This window comes from Dendropsophus ebraccatus, chromosome 8 (assembly GCF_027789765.1).
Source record: "Dendropsophus ebraccatus isolate aDenEbr1 chromosome 8, aDenEbr1.pat, whole genome shotgun sequence".
In the NCBI taxonomy this organism is placed as follows: Eukaryota; Metazoa; Chordata; class Amphibia; order Anura; family Hylidae; genus Dendropsophus; species Dendropsophus ebraccatus.
Genome location: NC_091461.1, coordinates 45,718,717 through 45,740,944, shown reverse-complemented (window position 1 = coordinate 45,740,944; position 22,228 = coordinate 45,718,717). Strand labels below are relative to the sequence as shown.

The window sequence follows — 22,228 nt, the reverse complement described above, 5'->3', positions numbered from 1 at the left end:
TCATATCGTATCTGAATTTCTTGCTTTTATTTCTTCATTGGTTAGAAACATGTGACTGTTCATAAACTTGTCATCTGGTTCTAGTAGCAACCAGCAGTGTGTATGAGGATGACCCCAGGTGCTTCCTAACAGGGAGTAAAAGCATTATCCAGGTCGAGATTTGCCCTGGAGGTGGGTGATAATCACTCATCTAGGGGCTTAGCTATAGAGATTACAGAGGTAGCAGTCACATCCGCGTCTTGGTGCCTAAGGGGATCTAAGGCTCAATTAGCCATGTAACAAGACTCCAGTATGGCACACAGTAGGTAAGGCCCTCTTATAGATTTTGCCCTGGGGCCCAGGGACTACAAGTTATTCTTTTGCACCCATCCTTCCTGCCTCCATAGGAACTATGATACATGGCAATAGCATTTTACCACTGCTGCCTATTCAATTTACATTATATAACAGATATTACATAGGAAAACCTCATCTCCCATTACAAGTAATTTGACCTAGGTTGTTCTTGCTCATCTGGACGTTCCTTCTTATATAACAATCTCTGGTATTCAAAGTTGAGCTTCTCTAATAACACTTGGGAGCAGATTGTGTTTGGCGTGGTTCAGGCATGGGGGTTGTGGCATTTGTTCATAGTCTATACTTTTCAAGAAAGTTTATGGAACAAACATACAGTAAATACAAGGTAAGGCCATGTTCACACAACGTATAACACTGGCTGCTGTGTGACCCGGCCAGGTCATAGAACGGCTGGTGTTACTGAAGATCATTCCAGCCGGTACTGCAGTACGGACTGGATGATCTTCATTTGTGCTGATTTGGGATGTGGATGCGGGCTGCACCCTCCATAGTGTGAAATTACAGGTTCTCTGTGGCCGCTATTCAATGAATAGTGGCTGCAGAAAACTGACATGTCAGTTTTTTGTGTGGCCGCTAGCGATCCCAGCCAGAGTGTATACTATGGGGGACCTTTATCATTGATAAAAGGCATATTTTTGTCAGAAAATGGCCAGATACGAATAAATTTATTTGCAAATGGCCGTTTTACGAATAAATATTCGCATCTGTCCATTTTCCGCCCTGTATGCCAGGGGGGGCGGGGAGGGGGTGTGGAGGGGGCGGAACGGGGGTCGGCGACTCAGGGTCTGCTCAATTCATCATTTTTTTCGCTAAAAAATAGTCAGGAAACCTACTCCATCTCTGAGCTAGCATAGGTTTCCTGGCGCACACTGGTGCACATGGGATTTAGGTAGAGGCAGTGCGCCTCTACATAAATCTCCGTACTGTCGGAGCTGCGGGGACGTTTTTAAGTCCAGCACAGAAAATTCCTGGACTTAATAAATGTCCCCCTATGTGTATACACTCCGGCCGGGATTCCCTCTAGCTGCAGCACAATGTTAGTAAAGTATTATTCATGGCCGTTGTTGCCGATGAATACTTTACTTACGTTGTGTGAACATGGCCTAAAACATCTGCTTTTATCATTTTACCTTTACGGAAAAGGGCAGTCTATTTTCTTTGAAAGCATAGAAATTAAACACAAGCTGTTGCCCTCCTTTTGTTAGCGGTGCTAGGTTTCCATAACAGTCCACATGGATGGGTTTCCCTTCTAGAACCTGTTTAGAGGGTAAGAACAAAGTTATTAATTCGATGTATGGTATCACCCAGTTGTCTATTCACTTCCAGAAGGAATGGTCACTTTTTTTGAGTTTTCATTAAATGTAGTTATTGATATTATTATATAGTAATATTATTCTTATGTAAAGGATTTGAGTAGCATAAAAAAGTTTATGGGGGCTATGAGGGGAGACAATCCTCTCTGCATTACCTTAATAGGAAAAAGCTTTTCCACTGCATTTGCTATATATATATATATATATATATATATATACAGTCTTGTATTTACAACATTCTCCTGGGGAGTGAGAAGCTTACTTCTATGTCTTTACTCCGAGCAACCTCTTCAAAGTTCTCCTGTTGTTCCAGCGTTTTGTCCACCTTGTCATCAGTCATACAGAAGCAACGTAGTCGAGCTTCCACCGGGTCATTCATTTTGGCAAAGACCACAAACTTGGCCATGTATGGTACACATATTAATTCCCTGTAGAGCTGTGTCGCCAAACTTACAGTTTCAGGAATCTGATGGCAGTCACCAAGCCAAAACCTGCACAAAAAGACACAGTTGTTTGACTTCATTTATAGAAAGGGATGGAACACTTCAGGAGACATTTATGAAGGCTGCCCCACTGGCGTATGGCAGGGAGAAGGCGCAGATTCGCCCTTCTCCCTGGCATATGCCTGCCATATCCCCCACTCACCTGATGAGTGGGCGAGGGGGGGAGGAGGTGGCAAGGTGGGAGGAGGTGTGGCCTTCTTCCACACCTGAGTTACCATAATTTACACCAGGCGAAAATCATGGCAGAAATCTACATCTGCTCAGGTGCAGGTATAGATTTTTGCACCTGCTGTAAATCAGGAGTAGGTCAGATCGGTTTCACCAAAAGAAGTGTGCCTCTTAGTGAATCTGGCGGGTAATTGGAAGTACGAGTACATCAATCTTCATAAATATCCCTCCAGCTGCTAAGTGATAAATGGATATTCAAATACTTAGATTCTACATACTGTATGTAAGTGTTTTAAAAGATGGCTTCTATAGTAGTCTTGTGTCCAGGTATCAATTCGGCATAAAAACATAACTTGTACACATTTCTACTTTACCTCCTTCCTAGCTTAATATTTACCTGGCAGACACATTGGTTGTAAAAGATACACAGTCATTGACAAACGTCAAAGGCGTTGTTCCTGTGATGTCCTCCCATTGGGCTGGAGATGTCCCACCTATAAATAATAAACACCATTATTCAGGTTCATTGTAAGAAATAAAAAAATATATATATTTTTAAACTCCAGAAAATGTAGAATACTACTCATTGAACTTGAGAGGGTATTTAGAATGAATTCATTTAACTGGGGATTATAGCAGTCTGTGAAATATTGGCAATTTGATGACTAATTTATTCATCAATGTGTTGAAACTAATCTATGTACAGATATTATAGGGTCATGTCTAAAATAAGTGAGCAGGAAGAGGAGAAAAGCAGCTGTGTAGTTTGGAGACTGTCTGGAAACATAAAATGCTGGATTCACAGTTTAGAAAGGTCAGTGCAGGTCTGGAAACTTGCCTTTTTTCCTCTCTGTGCTTCCCCCCCCCCTCGTCCCATCCCTCCTCCATAAAGCATAAAATCTTGCTTTTTCTGAACTGTGTGTGTGTGTGTGTGTGTGTGTGTGTGTGGTGGGGGGCCTGCAAAACAGCCTTTTGAGTACAGAAAAAGGATCATTTGCTTAATAAAACCTATTACAGAGTTTCTTAAAATTGCTTGTATTGATACCTACCAGGTTCTAAAAAGTGACATTTAAATGACACTTATACTGTAAAATAAAAATGGCCACTCTGAGAGATCTTCACTTAATATGTATTTTTATACTTTAACCAAGTAAATGTGGATTTAACTCATAGTCACCTGTAATACTGCACAGCAGCCTGAGACTTGGGGTGGTGTCTCCTTTATAGCCATTGGTTACGCCTTCACCTGATGGTGGGGGCACCGGAATTGTCATTGTTATTGGCTTGTGGAATTTTCTTCTCCTGGGTTCCACAGTGACAATGGGGCTGAACGTTGCTCGGTTTCCAATGACCTTTTTGACCAGCTCATCAGGTACCGGTTGTGCCTGTAATTTATTAACGTTATGAATAATTCATTATATCCATCCACTGCGGATCAACAGTAAAACAGCTATTGTTTCATCTTTCATTAACTTTAATATCAATTGTACTTAATTGATTTGGAAAGTTCAGAGTCTCTGAGCTGAGCAGGTGCATATGCGGACAACCAGAACAAATGAACCAGAACCGGCAACCTTTTTTTTTATGCCTTATGTTCAAGTTCCACCATCAAATTACAGTACAAGAGTTACAGCATAAGACATAGAATGCTCACGCTCTGATATTCTGTAAACATTTTAGCTGTAGGAATAATCGTATTGCAGTTCTGCTGTAAGTAACACCTCGATATTTATATTGTACACGGCATACTAACATCAATAGTATTTTTGCACTTACTTGAAGGCCTACTCGAATTCTTTTTGTCAGAGCCCCCTCAGGGAAGGAGGCCTGAACTCTTGGGACTGTTGTACTTTTCAAAATTCCACCTTCAGGTCCAATCTGGTTACTTTCTTGCTTTATCCGAGACACAACAGCAAAGTATTGTGGGAAATCCTTGGTAACAATTCTACATGTTCTCTTCTTTTCCAGTTCTTCTGCGCTGTCCAGTTCTTAAGTAAAAAAAAAGTATAGAAATATTATTGTAGACTTCATCATACTTACTGATCTAAACTAGTAAACTACAGATGTATATAAATTTATGTGACATTTATTATGTTACATCTGTGTGTTACAATTACAATTTAGTAGGTCTAAATGTTTTATTGTTGCACATAGTTGTCAGAGGTTAATGTATCAATGTTTGCACTATATGTAAAGCCGGTGCAGTGCTTAGGAAGGTATAGATCAAATTAAAGTGATACTGTCACCCCCTTACTCTCTAAAATTGCTTCATTTCATTAATGGACAGTGTCACCTAGGCGGGGCTTCCCAGCAGTTAGGCCCACTCCCCAGCTAGGCCCAACTGCAATTAAGTCTCGCCTAGGTAACACTGTCCACTGATGGAATGAAGTGAGAGTAAGGGGGGAGGGGGGGGGGGAGTGACAATATCCTTTTAAGTATATTACTATTCTATCTTTCATGTTCTAATCCAATAGATCTAAATATTTGTGTTTTAATGCAGTCACATGTAATGGCCAAAAAAATTTACAGGCTACTAGAGAAGAGTTAACCTTGAGTCCGGGAGCTTCCGAACCCAAGGCGGCCGTGGATTGACAGGCGGTCCGTACTGAGTACTTCAAAAATAGCCGGCAATGATGCCAAATGCCGATGCCTCTAATAGTTAATATATTAAATTAATAAAACACATTTTCTTTGTAATAAAGTCCCTTTCGTTGGTCAATAATTTAATTCTAAAGAATCCATCATTTTGCAATTAAATATACTGTTAAAATAAATAGATATATAAATAAATGTATATTTATCTATATATTTATTTTTTGACAGTATATTTAATTGCACAATGATGGATTCGTTAGAATTAAATTATTGAACAACGAAACTGAATTTATTTAATCGAAAATGTGTTTTATTTATGAAATATTAATTAGTACAGGAAGCTCCATAAGCCGTTAATTCATATTGCCGGCAAAAGAGCTTTCTGTACTAATCATCACTTTACTTTAATTAAAACATCAAATGTTTCTTCTAATTATGTTATCACAATAGCATTATTAGAAGAAACATTTAGAACTATATGTGCTCTCAGCTGATTGGCTGATCGGCTCAGCGCACATATAATGAGCCGGTCCGCAGCACAGTGACTTCATTGTGCTGCGGACCAGCGAAGAGACCACATCGGGGTGAGTATAGAGCTCTCCCCACCCCCTCCCCAGCACTGCACCCCTCCCAGCAAGGAAGGGGGGGTCAGTTAACCCCTCTCCTTGCTGGAATGGGTGCAGTCTGACATCAGTCTGGCCCCCAAGGGGTTAAGGGGGATGCAATACATCCTCCCTTAACCCCTTGGGGGCCAGACTGTAAGCAGCGATCTGTAAAGATGCTGCATACTGTAAGGTGCACAACACCGCTCACAATGATGGGTGTTGTGTTCCTGTTTGTGTGTTTTTTGTGTGTTTCTCCCTTTTTGTTTTTCAGATATCGGTATCCTGGGGATTACGTCGGATTCCGTTGACTACGTCGATGACCAGCGTTTTTTTTTTTTTTTTTTTTTAATAAAATGGTCAATGAGGGGTGTGGGGGTGTTTTTATTTGAATAAAAATTTTTGTTAACTTGTGTCTTGTCTTTATTTCTTTACTTTATAGACTTATTAGTGGAAGCCGTCTAATAGACGGAATCCATTACTAAGTTGGGGCCTAGTGTTAGCCGGTATAAAATGGCTAACACTAACCCCCCATTATTACCCCAGTACCCAATGCCACCAGGGGTACTGGGAAGAGCCGGGTGCCAGTGGTCCCGGAGCGTCAAAATTGGCGCTCCTGGACCGGGTGGCAGCAAGCTGGTAAGATTTAGGCTGGGGAGGGCCTAAACCAATGGCTCTTCCCACCCTGGTGTTACCAGGCTGCTGTCGTTTGGTTTTTAACCCGGCTGGTTATAAAAATAGGGGGGACCCTATGCGGGTTTTTTTTATTATTTATTTTAAAAAAAAAACGCACCCATCCCAGCAAGGAAGGGGTTAAGTGACCCCCCTTCCTTGCTGGGAGGGGTTCAGTGCTGGGGAGGGGGTGGGGAGAGCTCTATACTCACCCCGATGTGTCCTCTTCGCTGGTCCGCAGCACAATGAAGTCACTGTGCTGCGGACCCGCTAATTATATGTGCGCTGAGCCGATCAGCCAATCAGCTGAGCGCACATATAATTCTAAATGTTTCTTCTAATAATGCTATTGTGATAACATAATTAGAAGAAACATTTGATGTTTTCATTAAAGTAAAGTGATGATTAGTACAGAATGCTCTATTGCCGGCATATGAATTAACGGCTTATGGAGCTTCCTGTACTAATTAATATTTCATTAATAAAACACAATTTCGTTGAAATAAATTCAGTTTCGTTGGTCAATAATTTAATTCTAACGAATCCATCATTTTGCAATTAAATATACTGTTAAAAAATAAATATATATATAAATATACATTTATTTATATATCTATTTATTTTAACAGTATATTTAATTGCAAAATGATGGATTCGTTAAATTTAATTATTGAACAACGAAAGGGACTTTATTACAACGAAAATGTGTTTTATTATTTTAATATATTAACCATGAGAGACATCGGCATACTGCAGAGGATCGCAAACCCCGGTAATAGTGCAGTGTCCCAGAACATGCAGACTACTACTCCTATTATGGCCATTTCTCTTGCTGTGTCAATGCCTGTTCTGGTAAGTGTTTGCACTGCAACTGCTGCTGGTTTTCCCCTAGTATTCTCTGGTAATGTGCATTTTCATGTGTATTGTCATGTATTCCTGTGTATTATTACAGTGTACAGTGGTATGCAAGGCTGTTGATCACGTGACCTGTAACCATGGTTCCTCCAATGGCCGACTAGCTCTGGCCAGGAGCAACCATGTGACCTCCCACTTCCTCCTAACAAGTTAGTCTTCCCCCTGCTTCCAAGCAAGGAGGATGTGTGTCGTCCCTCTCCTGTCTCAGAGGAGTTGGGCTTCTTCTCTGCAGCCTCTTCACCATAAGAAGAGTGACTGATTCTGCTGCTGTATTCAAGTCTTCGGCTGTATCTGCCTGCTCAAGTGTCCGGAGTCTTCTCTCTCATCTGGGTGTCATTCCGTTATCTCTCCTCATCGCTACAAGGATTCACAGCAAGTATTATTCTCAAGCTAATCCACCCAGCAACGCTATTTCTCTCATACTCCTACTCCCATCATCCGGCACGTATTCTCACAGCCTATGCAGCACCACTCCTGCCTTATTTGTCAAAGCCTGCTATATACCCGGTTGCATCCGGACAGAACTGTTGCTACTAGTTACCTTATCTATAATAAAACCGCTGTTACTGAACCCTGGCATTGGTGTCCACTAACTGGTGCCCTGACTAAGTGCAGCGAAGAATCGCATGCCCATCATCACCCGCAGATTCCTCAGACCGGCCCTACAGCTGTGCCGCCCTCAGGCCTATACCGTGACAAGTATAACCCCGGCAGCTGCACCGGTCATTGCCCGCTCATAACACCAGCACTGCGGAAGTGGCCCCCAGGGGCCAGGGCATCGCATTTTGGCGTCACGAACAGGATATACCCGCCACGCGGTGTACCAGATCTACAGTTTAATATCGTCTCCAGAGACTGTGCTGAAATTGCCATGGGAGTTCTGATAACTGAGTCGCTGCACGGCTGGGACTGTACACAAAATGGCCGCTTCTTGCTGTTATTTCTACCTGCGCCATCCCCCGGTGACGAGGGGGTTAACTGCCATGCGGCCGAGAAGCGGGAATTGTTTGGCGCCATTGATAATGACTGTGTCTCTCCTGATTGGCCGGCCGCTTCCACTGACGTCATTGTTGCTGGGCAGACTTTGGAGCCTGATCCTCCAGCCTGGCGCTCCTCCCCTTCCTGCTACAAGTTCCAGCGAGACAAGATGGCGACCCCTGAGGAGTGCATCTTCGCTGCTGCTGCTCCCGTTGTGCCTGAATGGCCTACAAGCCTAGCGGAGGTAGATCCTGCCTGTCTCCTAACTCCGCTACCTCCGGATAGCGACTCCAGCTGGGGCTCCGTTGCGTCGGACGACATAGGTTCCACCCGGGCTTCCACTCCACTCTGCGCTCACCCGGACGGGGGACCATCATCCGGCACCAGTCCTTCCCCGGAGACCGGCCGTTCCAGCGAGTCCGACTTGGCCTTCTCCACCGGAGGATCGACTTCGCCGGAACAGGACGAAATAGTGAGTACCGGACCTCCGGACACCCCGTTACCCGGCCCTAGTAAAGGGAAAAAGCCGAAGGCCTCCTGTTTCACCAGCCCCTGGGCAGCCGCTATCACCAGGCCAAAACATGCGGTGCAACGGCCCTTCCTGCCTTCTCCATCAGAGCAATGGGATGAGGACTGGCCTGATTTCAAGCCCCTGGGCTCACTTGTCGCCGCGCCCCCTGCTCCGGGCCCATCTACTTCGGCTGCTAGCACCGCTCCTTCCCCTGCCGTGGCTAAAGCTGCTGTCTCCTCCACTACCACCACCTACCACGTGGCCCCTACTGTCTCTCCTGTGACCACAGTAGCCCCTACTGTCTCTCCTGTGACCACCGTGACCCCTAGCCTCGTGGTCACCATCGCAGCAGATGATGCTCCTGCTCCGGCTTCCTCCCGGTATTATCCCTGGGAGAAAAAGAGGGGTGCCACTTGGGATCCTCCAGGACATTTCTGTTAAATGTCCTCCCAAGGGCTGAGTTCTATGACTGTGTTTTTTTTTTTGTGTGTGCTGTTTCACCATTCTAGTGTATGCAACGTTCAAGGTTCGTGCCTGGTCCTCCTGACCAAGTTCCCTGTACTAACCAGCCATGAGCTGATGGACACTTACAGTAACAAAAGGTTCTCTAGTGCCTGTCCCAGAGCCTTTTACATGGACGATGTTCCAATTGCCTAAAAGAGACTCTACCTAACAGAGACACTTAACCCATTCCTTCCTAATGCACTTTCCTGTGATTGCGTGTTCCACACAGGGTATTATTGCACTTATTTCATTATTGCACTTTTCCTACTATTGTATTCCAGTGTTATCAAAGTCTTTGTATTTCCTCCTCTGAGTAAGAACAAGGTTACATAGATTGCCTCAGAGTGGAGCGCCTCTTTTGTAAAACTGTATATTTTCCAGTGTCTAAGTCAGATAGCTCCTCCTCTGAGTAAGAGAAGTCAGTTTACATATACCTCAGAGAAAGTCCAGTTTATGTAGGAGTGTATTTTCTCATCCAGTCTCATTATTGTGTATTATTATCATATCTATAGCTGGAAAGATTTAGTTGAGCCAGTTTGTATTCAGATTTTTCTCAGATTTTCATTCAGATTTCTCTCAGGTTTCATTCAGATTCATGTGAGCCAGTTCTCCTCAAGACCTCGCAGTATTTGTTGTCTTTTGTGTTTCCCTTCCTTTTGTTTCCAGTATTTGTTTACCTCTGTCTTGTCCCAACGCAGTAGTTATCACACATAGTCTTACCTAACATTCACACTGGTCCATACATATTGCACCTTGGATACCCTTTCGTGTGTTTGGCCTATTGAGTAATTGTGTTGTATGATTGACCGGTATGTAAGGGGCCCCCATGTATGTTTGCTTTTATTATTTTGTTCTTTTCTCTTCCAGGTATCCAAGACACTATTCAGACACGCCAAGATAGTACACAGGTCTTCACGTTCTCCTCCAGTAGGGTAACACATTTAACAGAAAACCTACTGTCTAACTGGCTGGAATATTGAGGGTCCCCCGCCAGCAGTTAACTTGTCCTGGCTTACACGTCAGATGGTTCACGCACTAGCTACCTGGTCGCCAGAGTACGTTAGGCACCCCTAGGTGAAGTCCTGCCACTAGGGTTTCTCATCCTCTCTCTCTTCTCACCTGTGCCTTGGGCGTGGGAAACACACACCTCATCACACTCACTCTCATCATTCATTCCTGTTGTTTGATTGTCCAGTCTATTCATGTTTGCTGCCTTCTAGATTCGCCGAGGTCGGCTCAAACTTGCTAGGGAGGTATGCAGTGTCCCAGAACATGCAGACTACTACTCCTATTATGGCCATTTCTCTTGCTGTGTCAATGCCTGTTCTGGTAAGTGTTTGCACTGCAACTGCTGCTGGTTTTCCCCTAGTATTCTCTGGTAATGTGCATTTTCATGTGTATTGTCATGTATTCCTGTGTATTATTACAGTGTACAGTGGTATGCAAGGCTGTTGATCACGTGACCTGTAACCATGGTTCCTCCAATGGCCGACTAGCTCTGGCCAGGAGCAACCATGTGACCTCCCACTTCCTCCTAACAAGTTAGTCTTCCCCCTGCTTCCAAGCAAGGAGGATGTGTGTCGTCCCTCTCCTGTCTCAGAGGAGTTGGGCTTCTTCTCTGCAGCCTCTTCACCATAAGAAGAGTGACTGATTCTGCTGCTGTATTCAAGTCTTCGGCTGTATCTGCCTGCTCAAGTGTCCGGAGTCTTCTCTCTCATCTGGGTGTCATTCCGTTATCTCTCCTCATCGCTACAAGGATTCACAGCAAGTATTATTCTCAAGCTAATCCACCCAGCAACGCTATTTCTCTCATACTCCTACTCCCATCATCCGGCACGTATTCTCACAGCCTATGCAGCACCACTCCTGCCTTATTTGTCAAAGCCTGCTATATACCCGGTTGCATCCGGACAGAACTGTTGCTACTAGTTACCTTATCTATAATAAAACCGCTGTTACTGAACCCTGGCATTGGTGTCCACTAACTGGTGCCCTGACTAAGTGCAGCGAAGAATCGCATGCCCATCATCACCCGCAGATTCCTCAGACCGGCCCTACAGCTGTGCCGCCCTCAGGCCTATACCGTGACAAGTATAACCCCGGCAGCTGCACCGGTCATTGCCCGCTCATAACACCAGCACTGCGGAAGTGGCCCCCAGGGGCCAGGGCATCGCAATAGCAATTCATGTAAACTGTTTCCCTGCTTTCCCAGATGCATCCAGAGGTGTTTGCATCACTTTCTTAAGATTTTATTTGTTATTTTTAGTTGAACCAGATTTCCAAGTAAATGACCGTATGTTTTGAGCCGCATGTATATTTTTTCCTACGGCCGTAGTTTCATCCACACATTTACAGCCGCATAAAAAATACAGCCGCACAGTTACATAGTGTGAACCTAGCCCATTCCTGTATTCCAGGCAAGCCTTAGGACTGCATACACGAATCCGAGCGTGCTGCACGTTCAAAAGTGGACTTAATTAATTTTTAGTAAAGACATCTAATACTAGGGCTTAAAGGGCTTATCCAGGCTTCAAAAACATGGCCACCACTCCTGTCCTCAGTTTGCTGTTTAGTTCCACTGAAGTGAATGGAGTGAAATTGGAACACCACACACAACCTGGGGACAGGGTGGTTCTGTTTATGCAAGAACATAACTAAGCTAAATAATCCCTTTAAAAAGTTTATTTTTTACATTATGAATTTAATTATAAGAACAATTTCCTTGAAGACTTCACGTCCTAAAAGAACAGTAAAAATATATGCTACAATATGAAATTTGTATGTAGCAGGTACATGAATAGAGGGGGGGGTATCTGTAGCTGTTAGGGTGAGGCCATACGAGCAGTCATGTGTGACCTCACCCCTTGGAAATATTTTGTAATAGGTAATGCACTGTCTAACAATAAACAACGCAGGCCTGTACAATTATAAGATGCACTTAGCCCAGTAAAAGCTATTATTCAGTACTTTAGATGGAGTGTCTTAACAGCTACAGACACATTTGCACTGATTTTATTGTTCACTTGTTTATTCTAAATAGTCTTCATTAAAAATTCCCTACTATCTAGCTGCTTTTTAGGGAAGGATAAGACATCCCCATTAGTTTTACCTTCATCCATGCCGTTCAGCAATTCAGTCAGCTCTTCCAGTTTGCAGTCATACTGATGCTCCTTCCAAGATTCTCCATTTTCACTTCTCAATACAATCAATTCCCGTTCCTTACTTCTCATTGATCCAAAATGGGGGATTTCTACTATGACCGGTCTGCACAGAAACAAAAAAAAGTCACTTTAAAAAAACAAAAAAAACGCAACAGAGACACCAAACCCTCCACAGCAAAGTGACATGAAAAAAGTGAATTTGAAAAAAAAAAAAAAAGCTGCAGAATCTATCAGAATCTAAATGGTTAATTTGAAGCATTGTCAATTTGTCATGAGCTTATCCAGGTACTCTTCATATCAGAATTACTTATTTCTCAGGACTGATTTTGCAGCTTTCTTGGTTGAGTAATAGACAGTATCTATATTCTCCTACAGAGGTTGTACATATGTCATCCAAGCTGTGAATTTTATCTTTCAAAAAAGGCATTGAACAATTTTATTTAGAAGGAGCATATACCATCATATAGACCACGTCTTTTAACTCTTAATTTTTTTTTAATTTTTTTTATTTCCTATTTAGAGGTAAAAAAAATTGGGTTACTTAGAGAAAATCTTTCATGGAATCCTGTAGACATACATAGGAGACTGGACATACTTCAATGAACACAGGGAAATGATAAGGGCAATACAATCTTTGCAGGTTAATAGGTCAGATACTGTCTGCTTTTCGTCAGAGACCACATAATCATTGTGCATGGTGTAGAAGGAGACTGTTCGGAGAGAAGGTATTTCACAGTCATTTCATCATTTAAACATTTTTTTTAATTGTATAATTTCATGTAAGTTGGTTTTAAAATAATTTGATATAATTGTGAAACTTTACAGCATCCTCTGGAAGCCATAATAGTGTTTAAATTGGTTATACTCTCTAAGATATAATTAACTAATTTAGTTTTTGGTATTTTAGGGGGAAATACACTTAAATAAACCCAATTGTTTTAGAAGTAAACAGACTGAAACTCACTACTGCAGCCCTATATGATACCCCCATATGCAAATAAATGTATCATAACAACAACATAGTAAAACAATGGTTTACATCTTAACACTATTTACTGGTAACATAAAAATAATGGATTACTTTGTGTAAAATAATCTGTTTGTAGCAACCAATCACAGCTCAGGTTTTACTTTACCAGAGACGGTTTGTATATTACATCAGTTCTTGTTTCACACAGAAACACTCCTAGATGGTGCAGACACCGAACAAGCAGTGGATGCTGTGGCATATGAACTGTATAATTATATTTTTACAGTAAAAGAAAGGTAAAGCGTGTTCATCTTTGCACATGTCCACAAATGTTTAAAAAATAAAGCCAGATGTGACTGCCAATAGTCTCTTTGGCATAGTTGGAGCTTTGAGGAACCTAAAGCCTTATTCACACATTCAGTGATTTTCAAGGTCTGAGGATTAAGTCTGCTATCTACCTCCATGATCCGTGAAAAACCATCTGTGATTGGATCCGTTTTGCATCCGTGTCCGTGTTTTTAATGCATCTGTTTAAAGCTTTTTAAATGACACTGATTAAGTCAAATCAATGTTTTTAACGGATTGCATGGATTGCAGTGCAAAAAACATCCCATAGACTTCTATGGGGGAATCTGTGCCATCATCTCCTCCGCGTTATGACATGTCCTATTTTTTCATAAAACGGATTGCGGATCCATGAAAAAAACTGGACGTGTGAATAGCTCAATAGAAAGCGATGGGCTATAATGTTATCCGTGATCACGGACAATTTCACGGAACATGTGAATAAGGCCTAAGGTCTTATTTACATGTCCCATAAAGTTGTCTGTAATTGGGGATCCGTAATTACGGTTCAACTTAGAGCACATTGATTTATATTAGGCTATTCACACAATCTGTGTTAATTTTGATCCACAATCCATTCCACTAAAAAAAAAGGAAATGTTCTAGTGTGGATTGTGATTGCGGTATGGATTACCAATAGAAGTCTATGGGATCCGTATTCTTTACAGACGTCACAGATGTCACATCCGTGAAGTCCACAAAAAACATGGATTAAATCTATGCAAACTAGTACTATTCACATTTTACAGAAACGGATATGGAAACGGATGCAATTACGGATGCAAATACGGATGATTTTTACACAGATAGCAGAGGAAAAAAAACTGGGTTCTGGGTTTTGCGGCCCAGAAAAAAAACACTGAACATGTGAATGAGGCCTAATGCTTGAGATCCTGATATTCTTCTTCGCACTGTACAGGGAAGAATAAACAAGTGTCGCAATGTATCCAGTGTCCTTCACCGAGTAATCATTAACTTTGTGATACCTTTTTGTTCAGTAAAATATATATCTAGCTGCTCACAGTTTTTTTCCTTGTAATATATACACATAACTAGTATTTTATCTACTCATACATGAATACCAATATGCATTTTCCAAAAGGCTATCATTTATTCATGTGCTACCTACATTGTAGATTACACCAGTATAATAACTTGGACCACTCTTTACACTAATGCTAACCTTTTAGTAGTTTTTTTTCCTTCTGTAAATGGGCATTGCACTGCTATTACAAAAACTTCTGACATGTCATAAGCAGGTGTAAGAGAATCCAACAGCATCCAGTAACCAGCAATAGCTTACAGACCGTGCTTGGTGGAAACGTCGCTGCTGTATTTGGACGTGCAGTACAGCTTAGGCCTTTTGCTGATTACTGGATGCTGTTTCCCTTTAACCTGCACATCACCTTACGGGCTATTAGGATTGCCTGTGACACAGTGTGTGTCCATTATACTTATCTTCTAAAAAGGACTAAGGTAACAGCGTGCTGCTGGACAATGTATAGTTGTTATGTCACAAGGGCATGTCAAAAGTTTTTTATCAGTGGTGTTTGAAAGAACCAGGGGAAGTGCACACATTCATTGTCTCACAGAAATCTCATTCCAGGCAGTTTAATTATAAGTTTATAGGGCTGGCTAAATGGGAATGAGTGACAGTGAGGAAGCTCAGGGCGCTACTCCCTCTTGTTCTCATGGTTGGGTTTAGTCTCAGCACTTAAGCCTCCAATCAATCAAAACTTTTGACACAAGTTTGTCAAAGTTTCTTTTTATGACGGGTCTGCTTTAAGCCTTCATAATTATAGTTTTGTGCCCTAGGATCTTCCTGCCATTTTAAAAAAACAAAGTTTCTTGGTTTCTGGCCACAGTAATCTGCTGAGTATTCTGTTCAGCATGAAGAGTATCAGTTTATCTTCTGTCTCTTGGAAAATGGGGCTTCCTCAAAAAGTTTGATAAAAAGTTAGTGATCTAAAGGCCCTATTACACCAACAGATCTGACGACAGATTTGAAGCCAAAGATTTGAAGCCAAACCCAGGAACGGACTATAAACAGAGAACAGGTCATAAAGGAAAGACTGGATTTCCCCTCTTTTCAAATCCACTCCTGGGTTTGGCTTCAAATCTTTGGAAGATAATCTATCGTCAGATCTTTTGGTGTAATAGGGCTTTAAGCAGATCAGTTGCTTTATACTGCAGAAGAGTGTGAACCTTGTCTAAAATATATTTTTATTGGCCACTGGTGACATACTGTAAATATGTCTTATCATGGGATCACTATACCTGCCACAACTTGATTTGAGGCAATCGCTTACATTTCATTTACACTGTATCAAGAGAATGTATCATACCCAATCTGACCACTTAAAGGCTCATAAGGGTGTTATAAGGGGACAGCATGGTATGATTTATGTTCAGGTCTATGCTTATGAAGCTTCGAATCTCACCCCCTCAGCCTAGCATTTGCACCCCATTGTTCAGTGAAAGGTACAGAGAGTCAACCAAATAGTAATATCTAAGGACCCTGAAGTGGGGGTGGGGGGAATAACAGCAAGTAAGAGCACTGTTGGAATTTGAGTACCTGAGATTACAGGTGATTGAGCTCCACATCTCAACTAATATAGTTAAACTTGTAGTTGAAGACAAATCTAACCTGCTGATAGCTCGCTATTGCGCACAGGGTGTGGAGGATAAGGGTATGTCTTTTACCTTCATCATCAGCACCGTTCCAGTGTAGCTAATGTAATTGTGTCTCCAGTAAGGCTGTTAGGAGCACTGGGGGCAGGGCTTTTACCGCAAGGGCACCAATCCTGCCTGCCCATGTCTGGCCCACTTTACTGATAACGATTAGAAGGGGTTGGCCGGCCAGGAGCGGATCGGCACTTTGGGGATGGGGAAGTGCTCCAAATGGCCTTACTGGTGCAATAGGGAGCTATCAGCAGGTTAGATTCCTTACACCTGTTAGGACACTGCTTTTAGAGCAGAGTGGTGGTTGATAACCTAGACAACAAGCTGTGAACAATGGGAGGGAAGGAGTGTCAGGAGGAGGAGACAAGTTCGCTAAATGAATGTATCTACAAAAATATTTACCTTAATAAGACCTGCAAGTACAACTATATTAGTTTAGATGGGAATATCCCTTTAAGGACCAAAAATTTTCTTTAGAAGACATTTTAACTGCAGTTCCCAGGAATGAATTAATGAGAAATTCCTTTCTTACGATGATAACTTCAGTACAAATATAGTTAGTCAGTGGGAATGTGTAGTCTGCAGGCCTCCTGTAACAGGATAATTATTCCAATATCTATACTCACAGAAGTAGCCTGTGTTTCAGCAAATATCAGGCCACATTCAGACAAGAGAAGAACATTCCTTATTGTTCACATGACTGGAATTCTTTGAAGAGCGGCTACTGATAAGCAGCTTGGTGCTCCCACTGCCAGCTGGGAATGAAGAGCTTGTTCAATGCTTCTATTCAGCTGGCAACCTCTCCTCTATGTAATTGAACTCACAGGGGGTGTCTAGGTCTCACACCGCCAGCCATATCATAATCATATAACAGCAGAGGGAAAACATAGAGCAATCTAAACCATGCTTACAAAACCACTTACCGTTCCATCGCTATAAACCAAGCACGTGTACACGTGTCTCATCTCGAATATAATTGCATACAATTTTACATCAACTGCAAATACCTTCTCTTGAACAAAATAAAACGAAAATACTGTCTCTCCAAACTATAATGTGTTAGATGCAGCATTAACATATAAAAACAGACAAAAATAGAGCAATCATGAAAAGGAAAAAAAAAAGCAACTTAAAAGAAATCATTGTTTGCCGTGAGTTCCACATGCCTAAAAGCACAATAAAGTCAGCAGCGGTAGACAAGCCACTCTCCTTTAAACAACATGACTGCACTTAAAGTTGTGACAACGGAAAAGAGCAAAATAAGGATGGAAAAGAATAATAATAATAATAATAATATAAAATGTACAAATAAAAACCCTCAGACCATTGATATCCTTAGTTTTTGGGTTAATAATGCAGCATCCTACCCAATAAATTTTGTCCCTTGAGGCCCAAGCTGCAGGATTCGGCTAATCAAGCTCTCTCCCTCGTTTAGAGGGGGGGAATTGGTAGGAAGATGCAGTTTACTGAATAACATCCATGCAGCAAGAAGAGAAATAAGAAGGGGAAATTAGGATTGGACGGCCACTCCAGACAATGATTGCCGGTTCTATACCAGATGTCTGGTGCCTGTTTTGAAATAAAATAAAATTCTGCATGCAATCTAAAGGGGGGGGGGGGGGCATTCATAAATAGAATGGTCAAAAGCATAGAGGATATGCTTTGACAGCCTGTGTACAATCGCTGGACGTTCTAATCCTTTGCATTACAGACACAAAGCAACCACATCAAAATGTGATATACAGTAATTGCTGTAATGCAGTTCCAGAACAGTAGTAGCAATCTGGGCGTCAGGCCTTAATCCATACCATTTGATTTGTTGCCTGTCAGCAAGCTGGATGATACAGCAATGTCACAGGTATGATTGCTTGCAAGATAGAATATGAATATGACACTTATACTAACAATATCATTCACCATTGGCTTCACTACCACCTAATGAACTGTCTGAGTTATTCACCGTTCAGCGTTCTCATAATGCCTCTGTTATGTCAGCAGCTATAACACTGTGAGTTTATTATTTGGGACTTAGTATTTAACAAAATAAGTGGAGAAAAGGGACAGGTTGTATCGAAATAGACAATAGACTACAATCTATGGGAAACATTGCAAAATTGTGCATAGTATCGGTTTATGTGTTTTTGTGATCATAATTAGACAGGAGTCACTTTAAATGGACGGGATCATCAGTGATATAGTATAATAGTATAATAATTGACAATATTTCTTTATCTTCTAAAAATATATTATGAAAGGTTGCAGTTGTCATGATGACCACTAGATGTCAGCATTCCAGTCCAGTCAAAATAAAAAAAAAATCTTATTTTACAGCCTGCAGTAAATCTGAATGTCATCGTCTAAAGTAGTCAGTGAAAGAGCAACAAGTCCATTTTACTACTTATGGGTCTGTCATACAATAGCAAAGAGAGCGCTGTAAAGCAGCATAGAGCAAAATGAGTGAGCAGGGTCATTTGGGAAGACTGGGGAGGATAATTATAGTCTCATGCTGGAAATAGAGGTAAGGGGCCCAGATACATTAAGACTGCTTCCAAGAAGTAAAAACAGCAAAATGCATAATAATTTCATACAAAAATATTAACTAAAAAACATGCAAACAAGCTAAAAAGTTTTCTGTATGTCAGAGGAAGTTATCATCTGCATGGAAGCATCCTGGTAATAACCTAACCAATAACCTAACCTGAAAAATATTGCATATAAGTATGATGGTTCAGGTACAGAATTGGGCTGTCTACTTAATATTATAATGCAACACATTTGACCATACCTCCAAAGTAAAAACAAATGCAAATGTGTCCATCAGTCGCTTTATATGCATTTAAGTGCATTTCATATTTTATATGTAAGGTTAAAGAGACTCTGTCAGTAGATTTATAGTGTCCTATCTCAGGATAACATAAACTAGTGACAGAGACACTGAACAGAATGATGTATTACTTACATTGTTCTGTGCAGCTGAGAAGCTGAAAACTCCGCCCACCAGCTGCTGATTGGCAGTTATCTATCCATGCTGTGTATAGGCAGTCAACTGTCAATCAGCAGCTGAAGGATGGGGAAAGGGGGGGTGGCAAGAATCCTATTTTCCTGCATATTAGGAGAACGGCTAAATAGAATGATGGAAGTAATACATTGATCTGTTCAGCATTTCTATCTCAAGTTTATGCTGCCCTTATTTAAGGCAGCATAAACCCAGTGACAGATTCCCTTTAAGTATTTTTTTGCAATTTTTATGAATGCCTCCAAGAGTCTGCAGTTTATTGACAGCAATTGCTCTGTAAGCATTAGGAAGATGAAAATCTTTGTAAGCATTAGGAAGATGAAAATCTAGTCCTATATTCTGTAAAATATATTTTATATTCTGTATAATGTATTTTAAATAATGACCTCTGGTGGGCCTAATATACCTCAGTTTGACACTGTCTGAAAGTATAATCTTATCCAGGTTTAGAAAAAGCATGGCTACTTTCTTACAAAAACAGCACCACTCCTGTCTCCAGGTCATTAGAAAACACCTCCACTCCACCTAGGGATATCCACGGGCGCAGGTCCAATTGAAACACAATAAATAATGGCTAAAAATGTATTTATAGAACAATGAATAAAAACGTTAAATAGCGTTTCTAAACTGATCCAGTTTCTTTTTCAAGTGTCATCTGCCTTGTTATCTATTGTTTGACCTGTGCTATAGAGCACTGTTTTAATTTCTTTTGTCTCCAGGTCAGGTATGGTAACACAATTCCTCTCTATTTTCTTCAATGGAACTGCAAAACCACACCCAAACTGAGGACAGGAGATGTGCTGTTTTGTATGACAGTGGCCATGTTTTTTTTTTTTAACCCTAAATAATCACTCTAAAAAGGAATGCTTCCAGTAGAGAACACATTGACAAATAGAAATCTGTATATAGGGACATAGAATTATTCAAAATGTGACTCATTTACTAAAAATTAACTTGAAACTGACAATGCAATTGCTTGTTAGGGGGCGGAGAGGTTGCATTGCCAAAAACAGGTCGCTAGTCAAAGCAATGTTTGTGAGAGAGTGCAGTCCTGTCACAATAGTCCCCTAAACTCATCTACTGTATAGTGAAATGTTTAATGGGTTTCTTCAAAACAGATAAAAAAATATATAAACTACAGTACATACAGTCATAAAAGGATAAAGCGAGATTTCTGTACTACCCAATACAGTGGCCTTTGGTCTCAATAAGATCAGTAAAAGCCATGAATGTTTTATTCATTTGTTCCCACAATATATCTGGCTAAAAGATGTAACTTCTCCCAGGGTTTAATGCACGTTGTACTATATGGATGTCACTAACACGGGTTTACAGGTTGCTTTATCTGGTATCATGGTATGGAAACTTATTTATAACTGTAAATTATAACAATAGCATAATAAAAATGTATACTAAAGTAACTCACCCCAAAAACTGAGCCCCTGCTGGGCCCATTTCAACCAATCGACTTGCCAATCCTTCTCCTTCTACCATTGGCGGTGGGGTTGCTAACTTGTGCCTCTTGACCAGGCGGCAGGTAATACGGGTTGGGGCTGTGCACTTCCTTGGTGGGATAATGATTCTCATGCCATTATGTCGGCTTCCTCTCATTGAACCACCACGGGCATCCACCATGAAGCTAACCAGGAAACTGTTAGAAACAAAACTTCAAGTGTAAGGAAATTTGACGGAAAAAGGATAGGAAGAAATAATAGATTACATATAATTTAATATTTTCGTGCAGTTTCGCAGATTAGTTCTAGTTTTGTTTAAACACTCCAGAACAGATCAATTGTGCACGTATATCCCTCTGGACATGTTTATCATGCAAATGCAATATTTCAAGCACAAAATTCAGTTCTGATTAGTTTCTTCATGTATTTGTAGGGGGTCAGTGTCCTATTTTATGTTGAAAGCCTTTGCATAGACACAGAATTAAATGTTAAGATTTTAGCTGTTTGCAGCCACCACTAGAGGGAGCTTGGGAGCTTCAAGTGAATCTTTTAGCTGAAATTCACATTCCAAACTGCTGACACTTAAATATTTGTTAGAGCAAGGAGACACAAAGTACTTTTCATAAATCAGTCTCTGCTTCTATAACTATAGAAGTCTTACCTTCCATATCTCCCATACCTGAGCATGCTTGCAGCTGACTGTCAATTAGGCAGGAATAGGTATAGGAGGAAAAGATGGATTCCAGCCTGCAGCATTTAGAGCTTGGGAAAACTTTTTGACATTGGCACCACAGCATTTTAATACACTTTGAACGCACGGACAGATATATGAGAGCTACTAGGTGTCTACTTGACGTAACATGAATTGCCACTAATAGATTCACTTTAATGCATATTTTTCAGTAGGCAATAAAATCCCCTTATTTCTGGTTGCACACACCAAGAACTTTTCACATTTAATTTAATGGCTATGTGAATGGAAGCTCTGACCAGTATAAGGTTGCATAATGAAATTAATCAGTACAGAATTTATATCAAAAGACATCAAGGTGTTAAAGAGTGAATATTCACTTTAAAGCATACCGGTCGTTTCAGGTAACTTTCCAGGATAAGTTGTCCTGTTTATATGATGCACAGTGCTATTTCTGGCCAAAGTATAATGTATACATGGCAGTTTAAGTAGAGACTAGCTGCTATGATGTTTCCCATATACTGCACACACAGACTAAGGAGCAGTAGTGAGCATTATAAGCCATGATCTAACCTCTTAGGTGAGATATAATACTTACTAGAGCGTTCTAGTCTTTGGGGGGGATTTATATTAACCCCCACCCCCTTTTCCCAGGCAGGATACACTAAGAGGCGCACACCTCTTACTGAATCTGGACGGCCAGGCGCCTGAACCTGCGCCCGGCATACGAAAGCTGCACCTGCTTCCAGCAGGTGTAGATTTTGATCATGATTTACCTGCGAGCAGGCGTA

General features: G+C 41.2%; 1 protein-coding gene across 7 annotated transcripts in view; it reads right to left on the bottom strand.

The window, feature by feature from the left end:
• ANK3 (ankyrin 3) overlaps positions 1-22,228 on the bottom strand; it is a 506,950-nt gene that overhangs the window by 37,937 nt on the left and 446,785 nt on the right. For all 7 annotated transcript variants that reach the window (XM_069980293.1, XM_069980295.1, XM_069980296.1 and 4 more), the window contains 7 exons: positions 20,719-20,943; positions 12,228-12,382; positions 4,118-4,329; positions 3,519-3,726; positions 2,739-2,835; positions 1,933-2,161; positions 1,488-1,613 (listed from right to left, as the gene is read on the bottom strand). In XM_069980293.1, coding sequence (XP_069836394.1) covers positions 1,488-1,613; positions 1,933-2,161; positions 2,739-2,835; positions 3,519-3,726; positions 4,118-4,329; positions 12,228-12,382; positions 20,719-20,943 — 1,252 coding nt within the window. The remainder of the gene's footprint in view (positions 1-1,487; positions 1,614-1,932; positions 2,162-2,738; positions 2,836-3,518; positions 3,727-4,117; positions 4,330-12,227; positions 12,383-20,718; positions 20,944-22,228) is intronic.